Source organism: Coregonus clupeaformis, chromosome 8 (genome assembly GCF_020615455.1).
Source record: "Coregonus clupeaformis isolate EN_2021a chromosome 8, ASM2061545v1, whole genome shotgun sequence".
In the NCBI taxonomy this organism is placed as follows: Eukaryota; Metazoa; Chordata; class Actinopteri; order Salmoniformes; family Salmonidae; genus Coregonus; species Coregonus clupeaformis.
In genome coordinates this window covers 7,488,619-7,506,350 of record NC_059199.1, presented here as the reverse complement: position 1 = coordinate 7,506,350, position 17,732 = coordinate 7,488,619, and the positions used below count along the sequence as shown (strand labels likewise).

Below are 17,732 nucleotides of genomic sequence, written 5' to 3'. Positions count from 1 at the left end.
TGGAAGTTCCCAGAACAGACTGGCATGTGACAGTCATAGTGGAAACCACAAGCTGAACAACTGGGGATCAAAGATGTCTCTCCAAAATACTGGTGACTGATGTTCTGCCCACTTTTACTCTATATAGGCCTTTCCACACTCACTGTTACACACACACACAATTAATCTCCATGTGATTCTAAATGGGATTTTATGACCTTTTTCTGTTTTTATATTTTGGTCGATCTCATTTTGGACAGCAACTTGGTTAGAGGTTGTTGCCTCTAACATTAGCGTTGGCATGCAGGAGAACATTTAGAAATGCAATGCATGCACGTACATATTGGACAGTACATCACACACACACGGTTCTCTGTGAATTGTGAGTAACTCGAGGACCCCCTGCCATTCTGGCTGTCTATTCTACCCCCTGTCCCCCTGCCATGCTGACTCACTGAGACGGTACGTCTCACATATCATGACTTCATATACTCACACACACACTTTAAAATGTACAGCATAGTTACCCATAAAGTTAGCAACCCTCATGTTGTGATCTCTCACACTCTTTTAGACCACAATTTCACACACACACGTTCACCTTGGTTTAGTGGTCGGTCAGCCCACCCACAGCCTCTGAACATCAAGTCACCCGCAGTCGGAACACTTCCATTCAAAGATTGCCGTTAATACATTTAGGAAAAAGTGACATTGGCTCCCCCATAGCAACAGAGATAAACACACAGAGACAGCAGCACACATTCACACGCGACCTGACACACACTCACTCACTCTGACACATGCACACAGGAAAGACTATCTCCCATGTGGTTTCCTCCCTAGCGAGCGACGAAACCCAACGGTTTCACCGGTTTTATTCTGTTTAACTTTTTTTACACTGGTGGTCGGAGCAACGGCTCAAAGCCGGGCGCTTGTTTCAGGGGAAAGGAATTCAGTGTACGAGTGTCAGAGAGCGAGAGAGGGGCTAACGAAAGAGAGCGAAGAGAGACGATTGAGGAAAAGAGGGAGGGGGAGCTCCAATTGAGAGAAGAACTTGGCAAAGATGATTAGTCTCAGCAGTGAGGCTACGTGTTCAAAGAGGAGGAAAAGTTGGGGAAAGACGACTTAGAGGATAGAAAGTTAAAAGGTTATCCAACAGCTGACTATTATCCACAGCAAAAAAAGAGAACAGGAAGGAGAGAAACAAGAGAAGATGCTTCTAAAAGGCTGAGGCAGAAACTTCAAAACTCTTTGCAGTAGCTTGTTGCTTATGGGCTGACCGTCTTAGGACAGACCTGGGATTGGTATTGGACACTGGAAGTGGTCACTCTCGTTTAACTCTTTGAGGCGCTAAACGGACTTTTGGCCAGTTAGCACGGAAGCGGTTAGCAATGGACCTGCTAATGGACCCGGCGGTCATCACGGCCATCCTGGTGGTGGTTGCTCACTTCCTCACTGCGGCCGTGGTGTGGTTATACCGTCGATGGCGTACCCCTCGTTTTATACCAGGTAAATACTCCTTAAAGCACGTAGGACTGTGAGGCAGAGAGAGGAAGATGCTCCTCATCTCCTTCTGGGAGGGTGTTCGGAGTGACACTCCTGGCTTCCTACTTCCTCTAGACTCCTCCCTTTTTGGTGTCATTCAGTGACTCTTGTTAGCATGTCTTGTGTTGGCATGATAGCGTGTTCACTGCTGTGTTGCTGGTTGGAATTGGAAGGAGTGGATGATCAGTATTTAGCCTTCTAGTCAATGTATTGGGGGTTTTAATTAATGTAGATGAGTTAGCATGTAGCTTCTTTCTGTTGGATTACAGTTTGAGAAGATTGTTACTTTTCAGAGAGCAAATGTATTTTGATCTCCTAGCTAGTCTGAATTTAGTCATTGTGTATTCTCTTTAGACTGAGACAGTGTTTGTTTGATTAGAGCTCTACCGGTGTGAGTCATTCTAGCACAGTTCTCCTTATTTGGCCTTTTCACAGGGTAGCTGCTACATGTCATGTCCCATTGTTTCATATCAACTTAATTGGAGTTGACATTCTCGTTCGTCGCGCACTGTATGTGTTGGCCAGTTAAGTCTCTTATGGCTGTTTTAAGTCAGCTTTTTGTAATATCGTGTAACCTAATGCAATGAACAGAAATTCACTTTGGTGACAATAAGCAACTCAGTCCTGTCATGTGGCCAATTATGCTGAGCTAATGGTAAACACCATGACAAATATGTTATTGTAACATTGCAGTCCTGTAAGAGGCATACATCCTTTAATGTAAAGCCTAATACAAGATATGGAATGCATCATATTTGGTCTGTATCCATCCATCTATAATCCCAATGATAAGTGACTTTGATAGTGGCTAACGCTAGAATAGACTATTTAATTAGCCAGAAAGGACAACAGTGGCCGCTGGTAAGGGCGTTCGCTAATTGTCGGGAAGATTTAATTGATATCCTTCCCTCACAGGAGTATAATATTTAGCGTGACATGACTGTCTGGATCGATAAGGTTGATAGGAGCTGAGGAACGGTGAGGGTTAGCCCGCTTCTGTGTTCTACAGGGATGCCTTGGAAAGAGTGACCTTTTCCTACTGCCACTTCCTATTTACACAGGAACCTACTTTCACTATCTATCTAAATGGACTGGATAGGAAAGCTGTGCTGTGTGCCATTTCCTGGGGCTGTGTGTATGAGATGCAGGCTTGCGTGTTTAGGCTTGCTAAAGTGCGGTACAGGCTGATACAGAGCTGTGTGTGTGACGCTGGCACACTGGCTTTCTTTTTTGCTGCAGCAGCAAGCAAGACGTGGCACAGCACAGTGATGGACTGGGCAGGGTGGGGAGCTGTGTGTTTGTGCTCTTGCGTGAGTGTGTATGTATAGGAGCTATTCCATGGGAAAGGACCCCTGAGCACCAACATGTGAAGTTCATAGGAGCATATCAAATTGGGTGTCAAATGAAAGCGTGGGTCTTTTGGAAAATGAAGGCGTAGATTAATGTTTAAATCATTTTCCATCTTAAAAATGTGGCATAAGTAAAGTTAGATTTATGGATGAACAGATGGAGAAGGGGTCTTGCAAAACCAGAAAAAGTCTTAAGGTATCAGAAATGCACTAAAACACAATAAATGTTGACGTAAAGACCCCTGCCAACTAATATCAACACATTTCATTTTGGAGAAATGTTTTACCTTCTGGACATTTTAAAGAAATATTGCCTTGTGCCTTGTAATTCTGTTACCAAAAACCCATATCTTTCAGATATTTTCTAATTTCTCATGAGGAGCGATGATGATAAAAGTTCACAGAAGTAACAAGTAATGGTAGACCTACCAATTTACTGATATCAATTTTGTTTATTAATTATTAAAGGGATACTTGGGGATTAGCTACTTCCCCAGAGTCAGATTAACTTGTGGATACCACTTTTATGTATCTGTGTCCAGTATAAAGGAAGTATAAGGTAAAAATGGTATCCACGAGATCATCTGACTCTGTGGAAGTAGTTAAAGGGCCTCATTGCCAAATTTCGGCAGTATCCCTTTAAGTGATTAGAACTCGTAATTCCGTTAACAAATTAATGGAATTACCATAAAATCTGTAACGGAATTACTGCAACTGAATTGGCTACAATGGGAAATCATAATAGTCACAACAAATGACAGTTGGGTCACCTGCTACTGTGATCCCTTCCACTGGCATACTGTTATGTTAAGTTGATAACTATTTTGTTGTTGGTCTTTCTGTCGTCTGGTGGTCCAAGAGTGTTAAAACAGTATAATTCTGGACAACTCCTCCCTCTCTCTCTCTCCCTCTCTCTCTCTCTGTCGTTCTCTCTCATTTTTATTTAACCAGCATCTTCACCCACTGAGCACCGACCGACACCAGATGTCCATGGACGTTGAAAAGTAGTTGAAATTTGATCAGTCCACCCTGGCCTTGATGTTAACTTCCACAGACGGACCGGACTGGACCAAATCTTAACCCATCATAGACTTATGTTTCACAATTGTGGATGTCACAGTACTGTACAGTGAGTAGAGCACAGTCCAATACAATACAGTAGTACAGTAAAATGCAGTAGTACTGGACAGAGTACAGTATACTGTACTCTACTGCACTCTACTCTACCCTACAGTGCTGAATTGTACTGCACTGTACTCTACTGTGTTCTGCTGTGATGTCCAAACTTGTGAAACATGAGGAGAATGAAATTCATTTGTGGGTCATTCTCATGAAACTGCCCAAAAAATAATTATAATTCTGAATTCAGAAACAAATAAATGTTTCTAATATGAAAAGGCCTAAGTTAAACATAACACTGAAAATAAAACTATTTCAAATGAAGTTATACAATTATCATAAAATGTAATCTGACTTTTTCCCAATATGAGCTCTTTAGCCTTTTCGGTAATAAGAAGGCCAAGTGGGGTAAAGGGGGTGTTTGAGAATAAGAACCTCAGTCTGAAGTCATATAAGCGAATACATTTACTTAACTTGTGCTCATCTAAGGACTACTCCTCTAGATGATGCATCATGGGTGAATTTTTATTTTTATTTTTATTTATTTTTGTCATTTAGCAGACGCTCTTATCCAGAGCGACTTACATGAGCAATTAGGGTTAAGTGCCTTGCTCAAGGGCACATCGACAGATTTTTCACCTAGTCGGCTCGGGGATTAGAACCAGCGACCTTTCGGTTACTGGCACAACGCTCTTAACCACTAAGCTACCTGCCGCCCAAAGTGGGACGGTAATGAGAAACAGTGGGGAAAAAAAGTATTTAGTCAGCCACCAATTGTGCAAGTTCTTCCACTTAAAAAGATGAGAGAGGCCTGTAATTTTCATCATAGGTACACGTCAACTATGACAGACAAAATTAGAAAAAAAAATCCAGAAAATCACATTGTAGGATTTTTAATGAATTTATTTGCTAATTATGGTGGAAAATAAGTATTTGGTCAATAACAAACGTTTCTCAATACTTTGTTATATACCCTTTGTTGGCAATGACACAGGTCAAACGTTTTCTGTAAGTCTTCACAAGGTTTTCACACACTGTTGCTGGTATTTTGGCCCATTCCTCCATGCAGATCTCCTCTAGAGCAGTGATGTTTTGGGGCTGTCGCTGGGCAACACGGACTTTCAACTCCCTCCAAAGATTTTCTATGGGGTTGATATCTGGACACTGGCTAGGCCACTCCAGGACCTTGAAATGCTTCTTACGAAGCCACTCCTTCGTTGCCCGGGCGGTGTGTTTGGGATCATTGTCATGCTGAAAGACCCAGCCACGTTTCATCTTCAATGCCCTTGCTGATGGAAGGAGGTTTTCACTCAAAATCTCACGATACATGGCCCCATTAATTCTTTCCTTTACACGGATCAGTCGTCCTGGTCCCTTTGCAGAAAAACAGCCCCAAAGCATGATGTTTCCACCCCCATGCTTCACAGTAGGTATGGTGTTCTTTGGATGCAACTCAGCATTCATTGTCCTCCAAACACGACGAGTTGAGTTTTTACCAAAAAGTTCTATTTTGGTTTCATCTGACCATATGACATTCTCCCAATCCTCTTCTGGATCATCCAAATGCACTCTAGCAAACTTCAGACGGGCCTGGACATGTACTGGCTTAAGCAGGGGGGACACGTCTGGCACTGCAGGATTTGAGTCCCTGGCGGCGTAGTGTGTTACTGATGGTAGGCTTTGTTACTTTGGTCCCAGCTCTCTGCAGGTCATTCACTAGGTCCCCCCGTGTGGTTCTGGGATTTTTGCTCACCGTTCTTGTGATCATTTTGACCCCACGGGGTGAGATCTTGCGTGGAGCCCCAGATCGAGGGAGATTATCAGTGGTCTTGTATGTCGTCCATTTCCTAATAATTGCTCCCACAGTTGATTTCTTCAAACCAAGCTGCTTACCTATTGCAGATTCAGTCTTCCCAGCCTGGTGCAGGTCTACAATTTTGTTTCTGGTGTCCTTTGACAGCTCTTTGGTCTTGGCCATAGTGGAGTTTGGAGTGTGATTGTTTGAGGTTGTGGACAGGTGTCTTTTATACTGATAACAAGTTCAAAAAGGTGCCATTAATACAGGTAACGAGTGGAGGACAGAGGAGCCTCTTAAAGAAGAAGTTACAGGTCTGTGAGAGCCAGAAATCTTGCTTGTTTGTAGGTGACCAAATACTTATTTTCCACCATAATTTGCAAATAAATTCATTAAAAATCCTACAATGTGATTTTCTGGATTTTTTTTTCTCAATTTGTCTGTCATAGTTGATGTGTACCTATGATGAAAATTACAGGCCTCATCTTTTTAAGTGGGAGAACTTGCACAATTGGTGGCTGACTAAATCCTTTTTTCCCCACTGTATGTCCACAGACACTGTGTTTGTAAGTAATAGATATTATAGTTTACGTTAAACTTAAACTAGTATACAATTTGTATGATTTCTGGACAAACTACAGAAACATATTTTGTATTTAGTTAGGTTTTTGAAAAATAGTTTTTTGATAAAATGACCCAATAATTTAATCCGGACGCATTTCGCTAATGAGAATTTTGTGTGAAAATTTACCAAATTCAGGGAGCATTTTATAAAAATAAAACAAAAAAGACACTTTCCCAAAAACTAAACATCTTAGTCCTCACTCAGAATTATAGTTGATTTTTGCAGATGAATCATGTTTTTTTTAACTGCATTTGCTACAGACATTTTAAAACTGGTTTCATGAGAATCACCCATCCATAATTATGCATTTCTGTGTAATACAGATCAGGGACCCATGATGTAATTCCGTTACCGTAATTCTCTTACCGGGTGTAAATCCACTTCACTTACTGTAGTTCAATAACCAAAATATAAAAAAACATTTAACTCAAGGTGCCATGTCATAGCTGACATCCCATTCTTTCTGCAGACATGTTTGAATCTTAATTTGGCGCAGATATTCAAGATTTTTTGGAAACGTGGTCGCATAAAAACCTGAGGGAGATTTTAGTGTAATTCCGTTACCAAAGTTTGCATCTGCACAGTTCTTCCACAAAATTATTTTTGGTACATTTTTCAGTGGCAATTGTTGAAAGTAGTCCTTGTGCATAGAGTTGTATGGTTTGTTAAACTTTGAAATCAATGTTTTTTGTTTGGCATGCATTTTAAAGTGAAACAACTGAGTCAAAGCATAATTCCGTTACCTTTGATTTGCCCATAGCCTGCATTTGTATGTGGTTACACGAAAGGTTGCTTAACCTATGTGGTTCACTGCAGTTTAATCAACCATGATGGTGTAGGCTACACACCTTCCCTGTCCTGTCAAAGCATATATCACTGTGAGGATCTTGGCATTGAATAGAGCTGACATCACAGAAATGCTGAGTTACAATGTGTGTGTCATGGTGTCCCTCAGAACCTATGGGTGCCAGACCTAACTAAGACTTCAATCAAGCCATTCTCTCTACTTGAGGTACTAATTGGCCTACAGTATTTCCTCCTCCTTAAAACTGATGTAGGATCAGATCTCCCTACAAGGCCCAGCCTAACGCATTATGAGCTAAAAGTATAATCTGGCCAGTTTGTGAAGGGCAATAAATTACCACACGCCACAATTGTCAGGTCAGCCCTAATGGACATTTAGTCTTAAGTATGGTCTTAGTGTTCCCACTACTCCTGTTTGAGGATTACTACCCCATTGGTCAAAGGCTAGAGCATGGGAGATTGCTTTATGACAGATGTTATAAGGTCCTAAGTTAAAGGTCCACACACCATAACACACTGGCCTATGTGATAAAATGTACTTTGCACAGGGGCTGTTCAGCCTTCAAATGTACCAGGCAGCTAGATTTCTGAGTATCGTGTCTCTTTCAAGATGCAAAATGTCCTTCCAGTACGCCTAAAATCTCTCTCTCTCTCTCTCTCTCTCTCTCTCTCTCTCTCTCTCTCTCTCTCTCTCTCTCTCTCTCTCTCTCTCTCTCTCTCTCTCTCTCTCTCTCTCTCTCTCTCTCTCTCTCTCTCTCTCTCTCTCTCTCTCTCTCTCTCTCTCTCTCTCTCTCTCTCTCTCTCTCTCTCTCTCTCTCTCTCTCTCTCTCTCTCTCTCTCTCTCTCTCTCTCTCTCTCTCTCTCTCTCTCTCTCTCTCTCTCTCTCTCTCTCTCTCTCTCTCTCTCTCTCTCTCTCTCTCTCTCTCTCTCTCTCTCTCTCTCTCTCTCTCTCTCTCTCTCTCTCTCTCTCTCTCTCTCTCTCTCTCTCTCTCTCTCTCTCTCTCTCTCTCTCTCTCTCAATACCTCCCACCTGTGAAAAAGGGAATCGAAAACAGCATTGTATTTTAGTTTTAAAAACACACCTGTGTATGTTTTGACTAATCGACAGCAGACATAACCGTCCTTACGAACCAACATAACGACCTACAACATAACCTTATGAAACCAAACAACCTGCGTCCCCATAGTGCAGGTTATCCTGTACGTAGATACACAGCATCTTCTCCCAGATATTGTGGTCCTAATAAGGTTTACACTGCCCATTATCAGAGTCCTCACAAGGCGCCCTAATTCAATATGTGCTAATCTGATGACTGCTCCTCCAGAGGGCTGCCAGGGGGGCCCTGGTAATTGGGGAGGGAATATGTAGCAGCCAGGAGCGGAATATCAGCACTTTATTTCTAAACCTGTTACCCGATACAGGAAGAAGGAGAGTGATGAACTCTGTGACATTTGAAGACTGTGAAAGTGAAATGGAAACAGAGGGATCACACTCTGAAAAGTGGAGAAAATAAGATTGACAGGAAACAGCGGGAGGAGGAGAAGACTTGGGGAGCGGGGACTTCCTCTGTTTCATTGAATGAGACTGAGGAGAGAAGCGACAGAAGAGGAGAGATTAGACGTGATAACAAGAGAGGGAGGGAGCGAGGGATAAGCATACTGCGGGGTATTAAGAGCGTAAGCTCTGTCTGGTATTTATAGTTTGGAGGGCCGAGGGAGAAACGGAGCAAATGAACAACGCTCTCACTCTAAAAACAGAGGAGAGAGTCCTCTTGAAAACAAGAATGGAGTGAACAGAGGGAAAGACAAAGGACAAAAAAGAACGAGAGATGAGGATTGGATATGTGGAGAGAGTAAAGAGGTCACTATAGGAGGAGAAAAACACGGCTACTTGAGTGACGCATCATCGACAGGAGGAGAGCGAGGAGGAGCGTGCGTGCGTTTGTGTGTGTGTGCGGACACTTCCGGCAGAGCTTGTTGTCATTGTGTGTCACGAGTGTGTGTGCGTGCGTCACTGCTTTTGTTGGGGCCGTCTAGGCGTGTTGTGTGCCAGCTCTTTTGTATGCTAAACTATAGGTCTTACCTGGTCTTTAGTATTTCCGTAAGAAACTACAGATTAAAACCAGCGTCTGGCCAGAGCAGCCATGGCTGTGATGTCACCCTTGACTGCCTGACTCCCAGTGATAATGTCAATGTTCCGGTCACATGTTCATATGCCATCCCAGTGTTGTTCTATGAAGCGAGGTTGTTGCAGCTGTTTTTGCTGACTCACCGTATCAGTTCTACTATTGATTTTGTTCCTGTTGTTTAAATTGAAACATGACAATGCAGAAATTATTGTAGGGGCTACCATTGTGAAAGGTTATCGACAGAGTTTAAGGGATGTAGGAATAGGCTAGCTGAAAATGCTGTTCTATCAAGGGAATGCTTAGTCATAGGAAAGGGGGTTACATTTTGACATTTTAGTCATTTAGCAGACACTCTTATCTAGAGCGACTTACAGTTAGTGCATTCATCTTAAGATATCTAGGTGGGACAACCACATCACAGGCAAAGAAAGTACATATTTCCTCAAAGAAGCTATCAGTAGGGTTACAATGAAGGATGAGTCAACGCTGGGGATTTAGAGTCCTGAGACAAAAGCGTGGTTTGTCCCGTTCTGTGATTGTTAGTGGGTGTGTATGGTCCCAGGGGAGGGTGGCTCTCAGCTCAAGACCCCTCTTGTTCACTTGTAGCTAGCTGGTGCTTGTGCCAGTCTGCATAGAACCAGCCTGGAGATGAGTCAAGAAATCTGATCTGGACAATTCTCCAATAGACGACCTCATACACACTACAGCCCTGACCCAAAGCATATTTGTATTATTTTATCTCACTGACCAAGGCAGCTACTCAGGTGATTATGATTATCTGAAGTAGCTTCTCTCTCTCTGCAGGTCTGATTTCCTGTCTTTATTTAATCAGATGACATCACAAGCTCTACAGTTCTTTTTGTGATCAGACGAGAAGTCTTAAACACACACAAAACACTCACTGGCAGAAAGCACCATGACTGGGGTCTCTACAATGGACAGCCAGGGGGTTTCTTCTGGGATTGTGGCAAATTTGTGTTCCCAGGCCTAGAAAGAGGAAAGAAAAAGAAAAAGATTCTATTGATGTTGGTTACAGTCTAGGGCTAGCAGTGTCTGGTTTCTGTTAGTCAGAGAGAGCAATGTGTGTGTGTTCACATGGCAACAGGCTGGAATCAAAACACTGGAGTCTGCCGCTTGCTTGATTGCTTGAGTGGATGACATCATCATAAAGGGACACTTCAGGACTATAAACGAGCATGTTCTCTTTTTGACTTCCTTGTTATCTACCTCAACTAGCATTTGATAAACAATCTCTCTCTCTACTTCCGTCCTTTGCTCTCGAAGACTGAAAAAGGGAAAACACTCTTATTTCCAACTGTCAATGGCAGACAGTTTCCTCAACCTCTTGTTTCCACATCTTGACAGGATACAAATCTCAACCAGAGGACTGCAGCCTTAAGATACTTTTAAAGAGAGCGGGAGGGAGAAAGAGGCTGAGAGAGAACCGCAGCTCTCAGCCTTCTCTGTCTGCAGAGCCACTGCTCAACAGCTGCATTTTAGAGCACAAGGTGTCTGTCGTGCACCAGGAATAGAGTGAACAAGAAAAAGAGAGACTGTGCCTCAGCCCAGTGAGGTAGCAGGGGACAGGAGTGACCGAGGGAGTGAGAGAGAACAAGAGTGGAAGAACCAGAGGGAGGGGTTGGAGAGGCAGTCCTTATTTACCGGAGGGGAGGGGCAGCCTGTGACTTTGACACACGTGTGACTGCTCCAGCGAGAGAGAGCTTGCTAGGAGTGTTGAAATGGCAGCGACAGCAGGACTGGCGGAAGGAGAGGGGGTACAAGGGAGCGACAGAAAGAAAGAGGCGACCCAGAAATAAGTCCCTCTGCTTGCCTCAGACGCGGGGAGACTACTCCTTACAATATGTGTTTTTGGGAAAATCAAATTCATTAGAATAGACTCTTGTTTTGACATTGTGGAAACTGGAATAGCAATTTGTTTACATTGCCTCTCTCTGGTGTGCTACCTGACTTGGAATAAGACACGTGGGCTTCCTCTGAAAGAGACTACTCTTGTTCTGGGATTACATTGCCTCTCTCTGTTTTGATACTGGACTTTGGAATGACACATGTGGACTTGCACTGGGAGAGAAATGAGGAAGTGCTTGTAGAAGCCAGGTAAAGGAAGGAAAGAAATACAGAAAGGTAGAACGGTAAAGAGAAGGATGTGGCGGAACTACCATAACGAGTGCAGTCTCAATGCCCACCTGCACTCTCTCATGTGCTGTGCAGGTCAGTGCCTGTTTGAGTTGGTTCATCTAAAGTTTAGTGTGTGTGTGTGTGTGTGTGTGAGAGAGAGAGAGATAGTATGTGTAGCGTATACATGTGTTGTGCACTGTGTAGTAGGTAAGTGTTATTTACATAGGCTCAATAAAACACGTGTGTCCTGTGTTTGTACATTGAACAAAAATATAAACGCAACATGCAACAGTTTCAACGATTTTATTGAGTTACAGTTCATATAAGAAAATCAGTCAATTGAATAAATTCATTAGGCACTAATCTATGGATTCCACATGACTGGGAATACAGATATGCGTCTGTTGGTCACAGATAACTTTAAAGAAAATCAGGATCAGAAAACCAGTCAGTATCTGGTGTGACCACCATTTGCCTCATGCAGCGTGAAACATCTCCTACGCATAGAGTTGATCAGGTTGCTTGATTGTGGCCTGTGGAATTTTGTCCCACTCTTCAATGGCTGTGCGAAGTTGCTGGAAATTGGCGGGAACTGGAACACGCTGCCGTACACGTCGATCCAGAGCTTCCCAAAAATGCTCAATGGGTGGCATGTCTGAGTATGCAGGTCATAGAAGAACTGGGCTATTTTTAGCATCCAGGAATTGTGTACAGATCCTTGCGACATGGGGCCGTGCATTATCATGCTGAAACATGAGGTGATGGCAGTGGATGAATGGCACGACAATGGGCCTCAGGATCTCGTCACGGTATATCTCTGTGCATTGAAATTGCCATCGATAAAATGCAATTGTGTTCGTTGTCTGTAGCTTATGACTGCCCATACCATTACCCCATGGTGGCATTGGGGTTCTCTGTTCACAACGTTGACATCAATGCCTGCCATCTGCCCGGTACAGTTGAAACCAGGATTAATCCGTGAAGAGCAAAGTTCTCAATCGTGCCAGCGGTCATCAAAGGTGAGCATTTGCCCACTGAAGTCGGTTACCACGCCAAACTGCAGTCAGGTCAAGACCCTGGTGAGGACAATGAGTATGCAGATGAGCTTCTTTGAGATGGTTTCTGACAGTTTGTGCAGTTTGTTGCTTAATCAGGTTCTTCATATGCCACACCTGTCAGGTGGATGGATTATCTTGGCAAAGGAGAAATGCTCACTAACAGGAATGATTGGTTTCAGCTCATGAAACATGGGACCAACAATTGACATGTTGCGTTTATATTTCTGTTCTGTATATTGTATCTTGAGCTATTGTGCACCCTATCGACCAATGTTGTTTACTTTGTGAAGACTCACTCGAGTAGTGGTAGTGTGTTGTGTGTGTTGTGTTTGGACAGTGTTGAGGGGTGTATACTGCTGAATGATGTCTCCCTGTGTGGTGGAATGCGTGCCTTTCCGTGGTTGTCACACATACAAACACAGCACACAGACAACCCTGTTGGTTTATAGGCTCTTCCCTTGGCAATGGACATGTGTTCCCGCTGGCAGTTGTCAAATGTGGGATATCATGTTAATTCCTGTGACAAACTCTAGGGGGCGCCATGCTTGTTTAATATGCTGTCACCAATGGCCGATTTTGATTAATGCAGAGCCTAACCTAAATGTCATAAAGAAAGCCGTGTGTTTCTACTGAGCGGGCTAGGCTAGCTTACCAGGCAGGTTTGTTAACTAAGTCGTGCTTTCCTGTTGAAACACTTGAGCAAGACCGTGTTGAAATGTGTGTGCCTTGGGCTTGCCCCCTGAGTCAAATGTTCATAATGAGTCATATATTGTGTGTGTGTACATGCATGTCACCTTGCCCCACTAGGTTTGACCACGTTCAGGTATTTGACCTGCATTTCTACTATAAAATATCAGTCTGTCATTATCAAAAAGAAGCCGCAAACAGATATTAAAGCTCACTAAGACCACTTGTGTTTGCATACTGTAATGGGAACATGTTTGTGTGTGTTCACACAGTTTTGAATGTGGTGTGTAATGTTTGTAGGCCTATTTGGGGAGAGGAAGTGAGACAACCCATTTTCCCCCACATGGCGACTCTGTGTCATAGCGTCACCTTGGCAACCACATCAACAGTGGAGGCTATCAAGGTCGAGTAGGGGAAGTACCAGCAGGAACTATTTTCTGATTGGTTGGAGCAGGGAAGGGGAGAATGTAGTCACTAGTTGGCCATGCTAGAAAAGACGTGAATATTGCCAAATATGAGATATGCTCATCATAAGATATACGATTTGAATGTGACTTGTGATTTTGGTTAGTGCTTCAAATCATGTTAGCTGTTAAATAGTGCCACAACTTATGTCCTTTCTAACATTGCCAGATAGTAACAACCAGGGGAAAGCAGGAAGAGGCATCCCAATGGAGGAAGTCAGATATGAACTGGAAGGCGGGAAACGCAACGCTACCCATCTGCATGCCATACATAGAGAGACCCAGATATGAGAAGAGGAGGGAGAGTGGCTCCATGGGCTGTGGGGGAGGGGGAGGAGATAACAGCATTCTGGGCATTGCTGTATCACTCCTCTGGGTGACGTGGTCTGGACTGAGCTCAGAACAGACAGCAACGGAAATAGGCTGGGAGGCTACTGCATTGTGCTAAGACCCCTGGCCCTGTCTCTGCTGCTCCAGTTGGGATTGACCAGCTCAATAGGTGCCTCTCGGCTTTATTAAATACCGAGTCGTGGTGGGTTTGTGAGTGCTTGCATGCAGGCGCGGAGGTGTGTGCCTGCGGTGTAGCATGCATCCTATGTTGTATCCATATGGACATTTTGCAGTGTCACAAACAAGCTGCAGTGTCACTAACACTCAACAAACGTAGCGTTCATACAAAACAAAAGGTATGACGAGGTGCAATTCGCCCAGACAAATACCAAAGCAGGAGACATTGCCGTTGAGCCCTCTATTCCAGATTAACCGATTTAATAGAGCGCTGCCTGCACCAGACAGCTAGCCTGGTTCAAATAGGTTGAACGCTGCGCTCCCAGACAGCCTCAGTACAGAAATGTTTCAGGGCCATGGAGAGTGCATCTAAATAAAACAGTTGTGAGGAATGATGCTGCACTATACTTGTTGTTATATAATGAACTCTCTCCTTTCTCTCTCTCTCTCTTTTCTTCTCCAGATGAGCGAGACAGGGTGCAGAAGAAAACCTTTATGAAATGGGTCAACAAACATCTCATCAAGGTACGGCATCGCAGCATCATTTTGGGGGTTGGTGGGTGGTTGTGGCGCAGTTGGGCTCACACATACAGAGACGTATCGTGACTCAGACCATCGTAGAAATGAATGAACTAGAATAGTAGTTCTAGATTAGTTGTTAAATTCCACACAGGGCTGAATGAGCTGTGCCCTGCCTCCAGCACTGACTCAGTTTTTGTTTACTGTGTGTCTGTATCTGTCTGTGTAAGATTTTTCTCATTACTCTATGGGAGCAGATGCCCGGAGTTAAGGCTGCTGTTATTTTTCTGCCTCACTAGCTCTAATAATACGATTAGATGTAGTAGCAGGCTAAGGTGACGGCGTGATATTTCTGTCTGGCATTAAATCAATGTAATAGTTTCAGGTTACCTTTGTTGTTTCTGTATTTGTTTGTCGCTGTCTCTTTCTCTTTCTCTCGGTTTGTCTGTCTAGGTGCTTGTTTGTTCTTTCTCTTTTTTGTCCGTCTGGGTTCTCTCTCCCTGTCTCTCTCTCTCTGTGTCTGTCTGTTATCTGAAATGTTTATAAGAAAGTCTGTCCAGTGGCCAACTGTTCATGTCCCCCCCACCATTTGGCTGTACCATTGAGAGCATCTTGCCTGGCTGCATCACTGCCTGGTATGGCAATAGCACCGCCCTCGATCACTGTAATGTCTGCACCTGTTGTATTCGGCGCATGTGGCCAATAAAATTAGATTTGATTTGGTGCGCACAGCCCAATACATCACTGGGTGCGAGCTCCCTGCCATCCAGGACATCTATATCAGGCGGTGTGGTAGGAAGGCCAGGAAAATCGTTAGACTTCAACCACCCAAACCATAGACTATTCTCTCTGCTTCCGTACGGCAAACGGTACCGGTGCAAGTCTGGCACCAACAGGCTCTTGAACAGTTTCTATCCCTAAGCAATAAGACTGATAAATAGTTAACAAAATAGCTACACGGACTAAATAGCTATCTGAGTTAACCTTGTATCTTTTTTATTTTTGCACTCTCTCTATGCACACTCACAGGGCCCTACACAATCACACACACACACACTCCATTTGCTCACTCACACATAATATGCACATACATTTTTACTGACTCTACACACACTCACACCCACACACATTCAAGCTGCTGCTACTCTGTTTAGCTTAGATCCTGTTGCCTAGTCACCTTATCCCTATACATACACTACATGACCAAAAGTATGTGGACGCCTGCTCGTCGAAACATCTCATTCCAAAATCATGGGCATTAATATGGAGTTGGTCCCCCCTTTGCTGCTATAACAGCCTCCACTCTTCTGAGAAGGCTTTCCACAAGATGTTGGAACATTGCTGCGGGGACTTGCTTCCATTCAGCCACGAGCATTAGTTGTGTCGGGCACTGATGTTGGGCGATTAGGCCTGGCTCGCAGTCGGCGTTCCAATTCATCCCAAAGGTGTTCGATGGGGTTGAGTTCAGGGCTCTGTGCAGGCCAGTCAAGTTCTTCCACACCGATCTCGACAAACCATTTCTGTATGGACCTCGCTTTGTGCACAGGGGCATTGTCATGCTGAAACAGGAAAGGGCCTTCCCCAAACTGTTGCCACAAAGTTGGAAGCACAGAATCGTCTAGAATGTCATTGCATGCTGTAGCATTATGATTTCCCTTCACCCAAACGAAGGGGCCTAGCCCAAACCATGATTAACAGCCCCAGACCATTATTCCTCCTCCACCAAACTTTACAGTTGGCACTATGCATTGGGACAGGTAGCTTTCTCCTGGCATCCACCAAACCCAGATTCGTCCATCGGACTGCCAGATGGTGAAGCGTGATTCATCACTCCAGAGAACGCGTTTCCAGTACTCCAGAGTCCAATGGCGGCAAGCTTTACACCACTCCAGCCGACACTTGGCATTGCGCATGGTGATCTTAGGCTTGTGTGCAGCTGCTCGGCCATGGAAACCCATTTCATGAAGCTCCTGAAGAACAGTTATTGTGCTGACGTTACTTCCAGAGGCATTTTGGAACTTGGTAGTGAGTGTTGCAACCGAGGAAAGACGATTTCTCTGAACTTGGCGGTCCCGTTCTCTGAGCTTGTGTGGCTTACCACTTCACGGCTGAGCCGTTGTTGCTTCTAGACGTTTCCACTTTCCACGTTTCCAGCTTCATGAGGTAGTCACCTGGAATGCATTTCAATTAACAGGTGTGCCTTCTTAAAAGTGCATTTTTGCATATGTGGGAACTCCTTCAAGGCTGTTGGAAAAGCATTCCAGGTGAAGCTGGTTCAGAGAATGCCAAGAGTGTGCAAAGCTGTCATCAAGGCAAAGGGAGGCTATTTGAAGAATCTCAAATATTGATTATATTTTGATTTAACGCTTTTTTGGTTACTACATTATTCCATATGTGTAATTTCATAGTTTTGATGTCTTCACAATTATTCTACAATGTAAAACATTTTAAAAAATAAAGAAAAACCCTTGAATGAGTAGGTGTGTCCAAACTTTTGACTGGTACTGTACATTAATATCGACTGGGATTCCCGAGGAACTTGTTGTTGTTATTATTATTATTATTATGATACGAAATATGATGGAGCTGGAATTTGTCTTATTGTCTTACATGAAGTACAGTGGTAATACAATAGTTTTTCCAATTATGGTGCACATACAGTGCATTCGGAAAGTATTTAGACCCCTTCAACATTTTGTTATGTTACAGCCTTATTTTATAATGGTTTAAATAAAAAAAAATCCTCATCAATCTACACACAATACCCCATAATGACAAAGCGAAAACAGGTTTTTAGAAAAACAGAAATACCTTATTTACGAATGTATTCAGACCCTTTGCTATGAGACTGGAAATTGAGCTCCGGTGCATCCTGAGGGACCTTACATCCTGAGGGACCTTACATCCTGAGGGACCTTACATCCTGAGGGACCTGACATCCTGAGGGACCTGACATCCTGGGGGACCTGACATCCTGAGGGACCTGACATCCTGAGGGACCTGACATCCCGAGGGA

General features: G+C 43.7%; 1 protein-coding gene across 3 annotated transcripts in view; it reads left to right on the top strand.

Moving 5' to 3' along the window:
* The window catches only part of LOC121572490 (microtubule-actin cross-linking factor 1-like), a 257,852-nt gene that overhangs the window by 85,096 nt on the left and 155,024 nt on the right, over positions 1-17,732 (top strand). For 2 of the 3 annotated variants that reach the window (XM_045221763.1, XM_045221764.1), the window contains one exon: positions 14,661-14,722. In XM_045221763.1, coding sequence (XP_045077698.1) covers positions 14,661-14,722 — 62 coding nt within the window. Of the gene's footprint in view, positions 1-11,081; positions 11,575-14,660; positions 14,723-17,732 lie in introns of those variants that run through there. The other variant, XM_045221765.1, reaches the window with a different exon arrangement.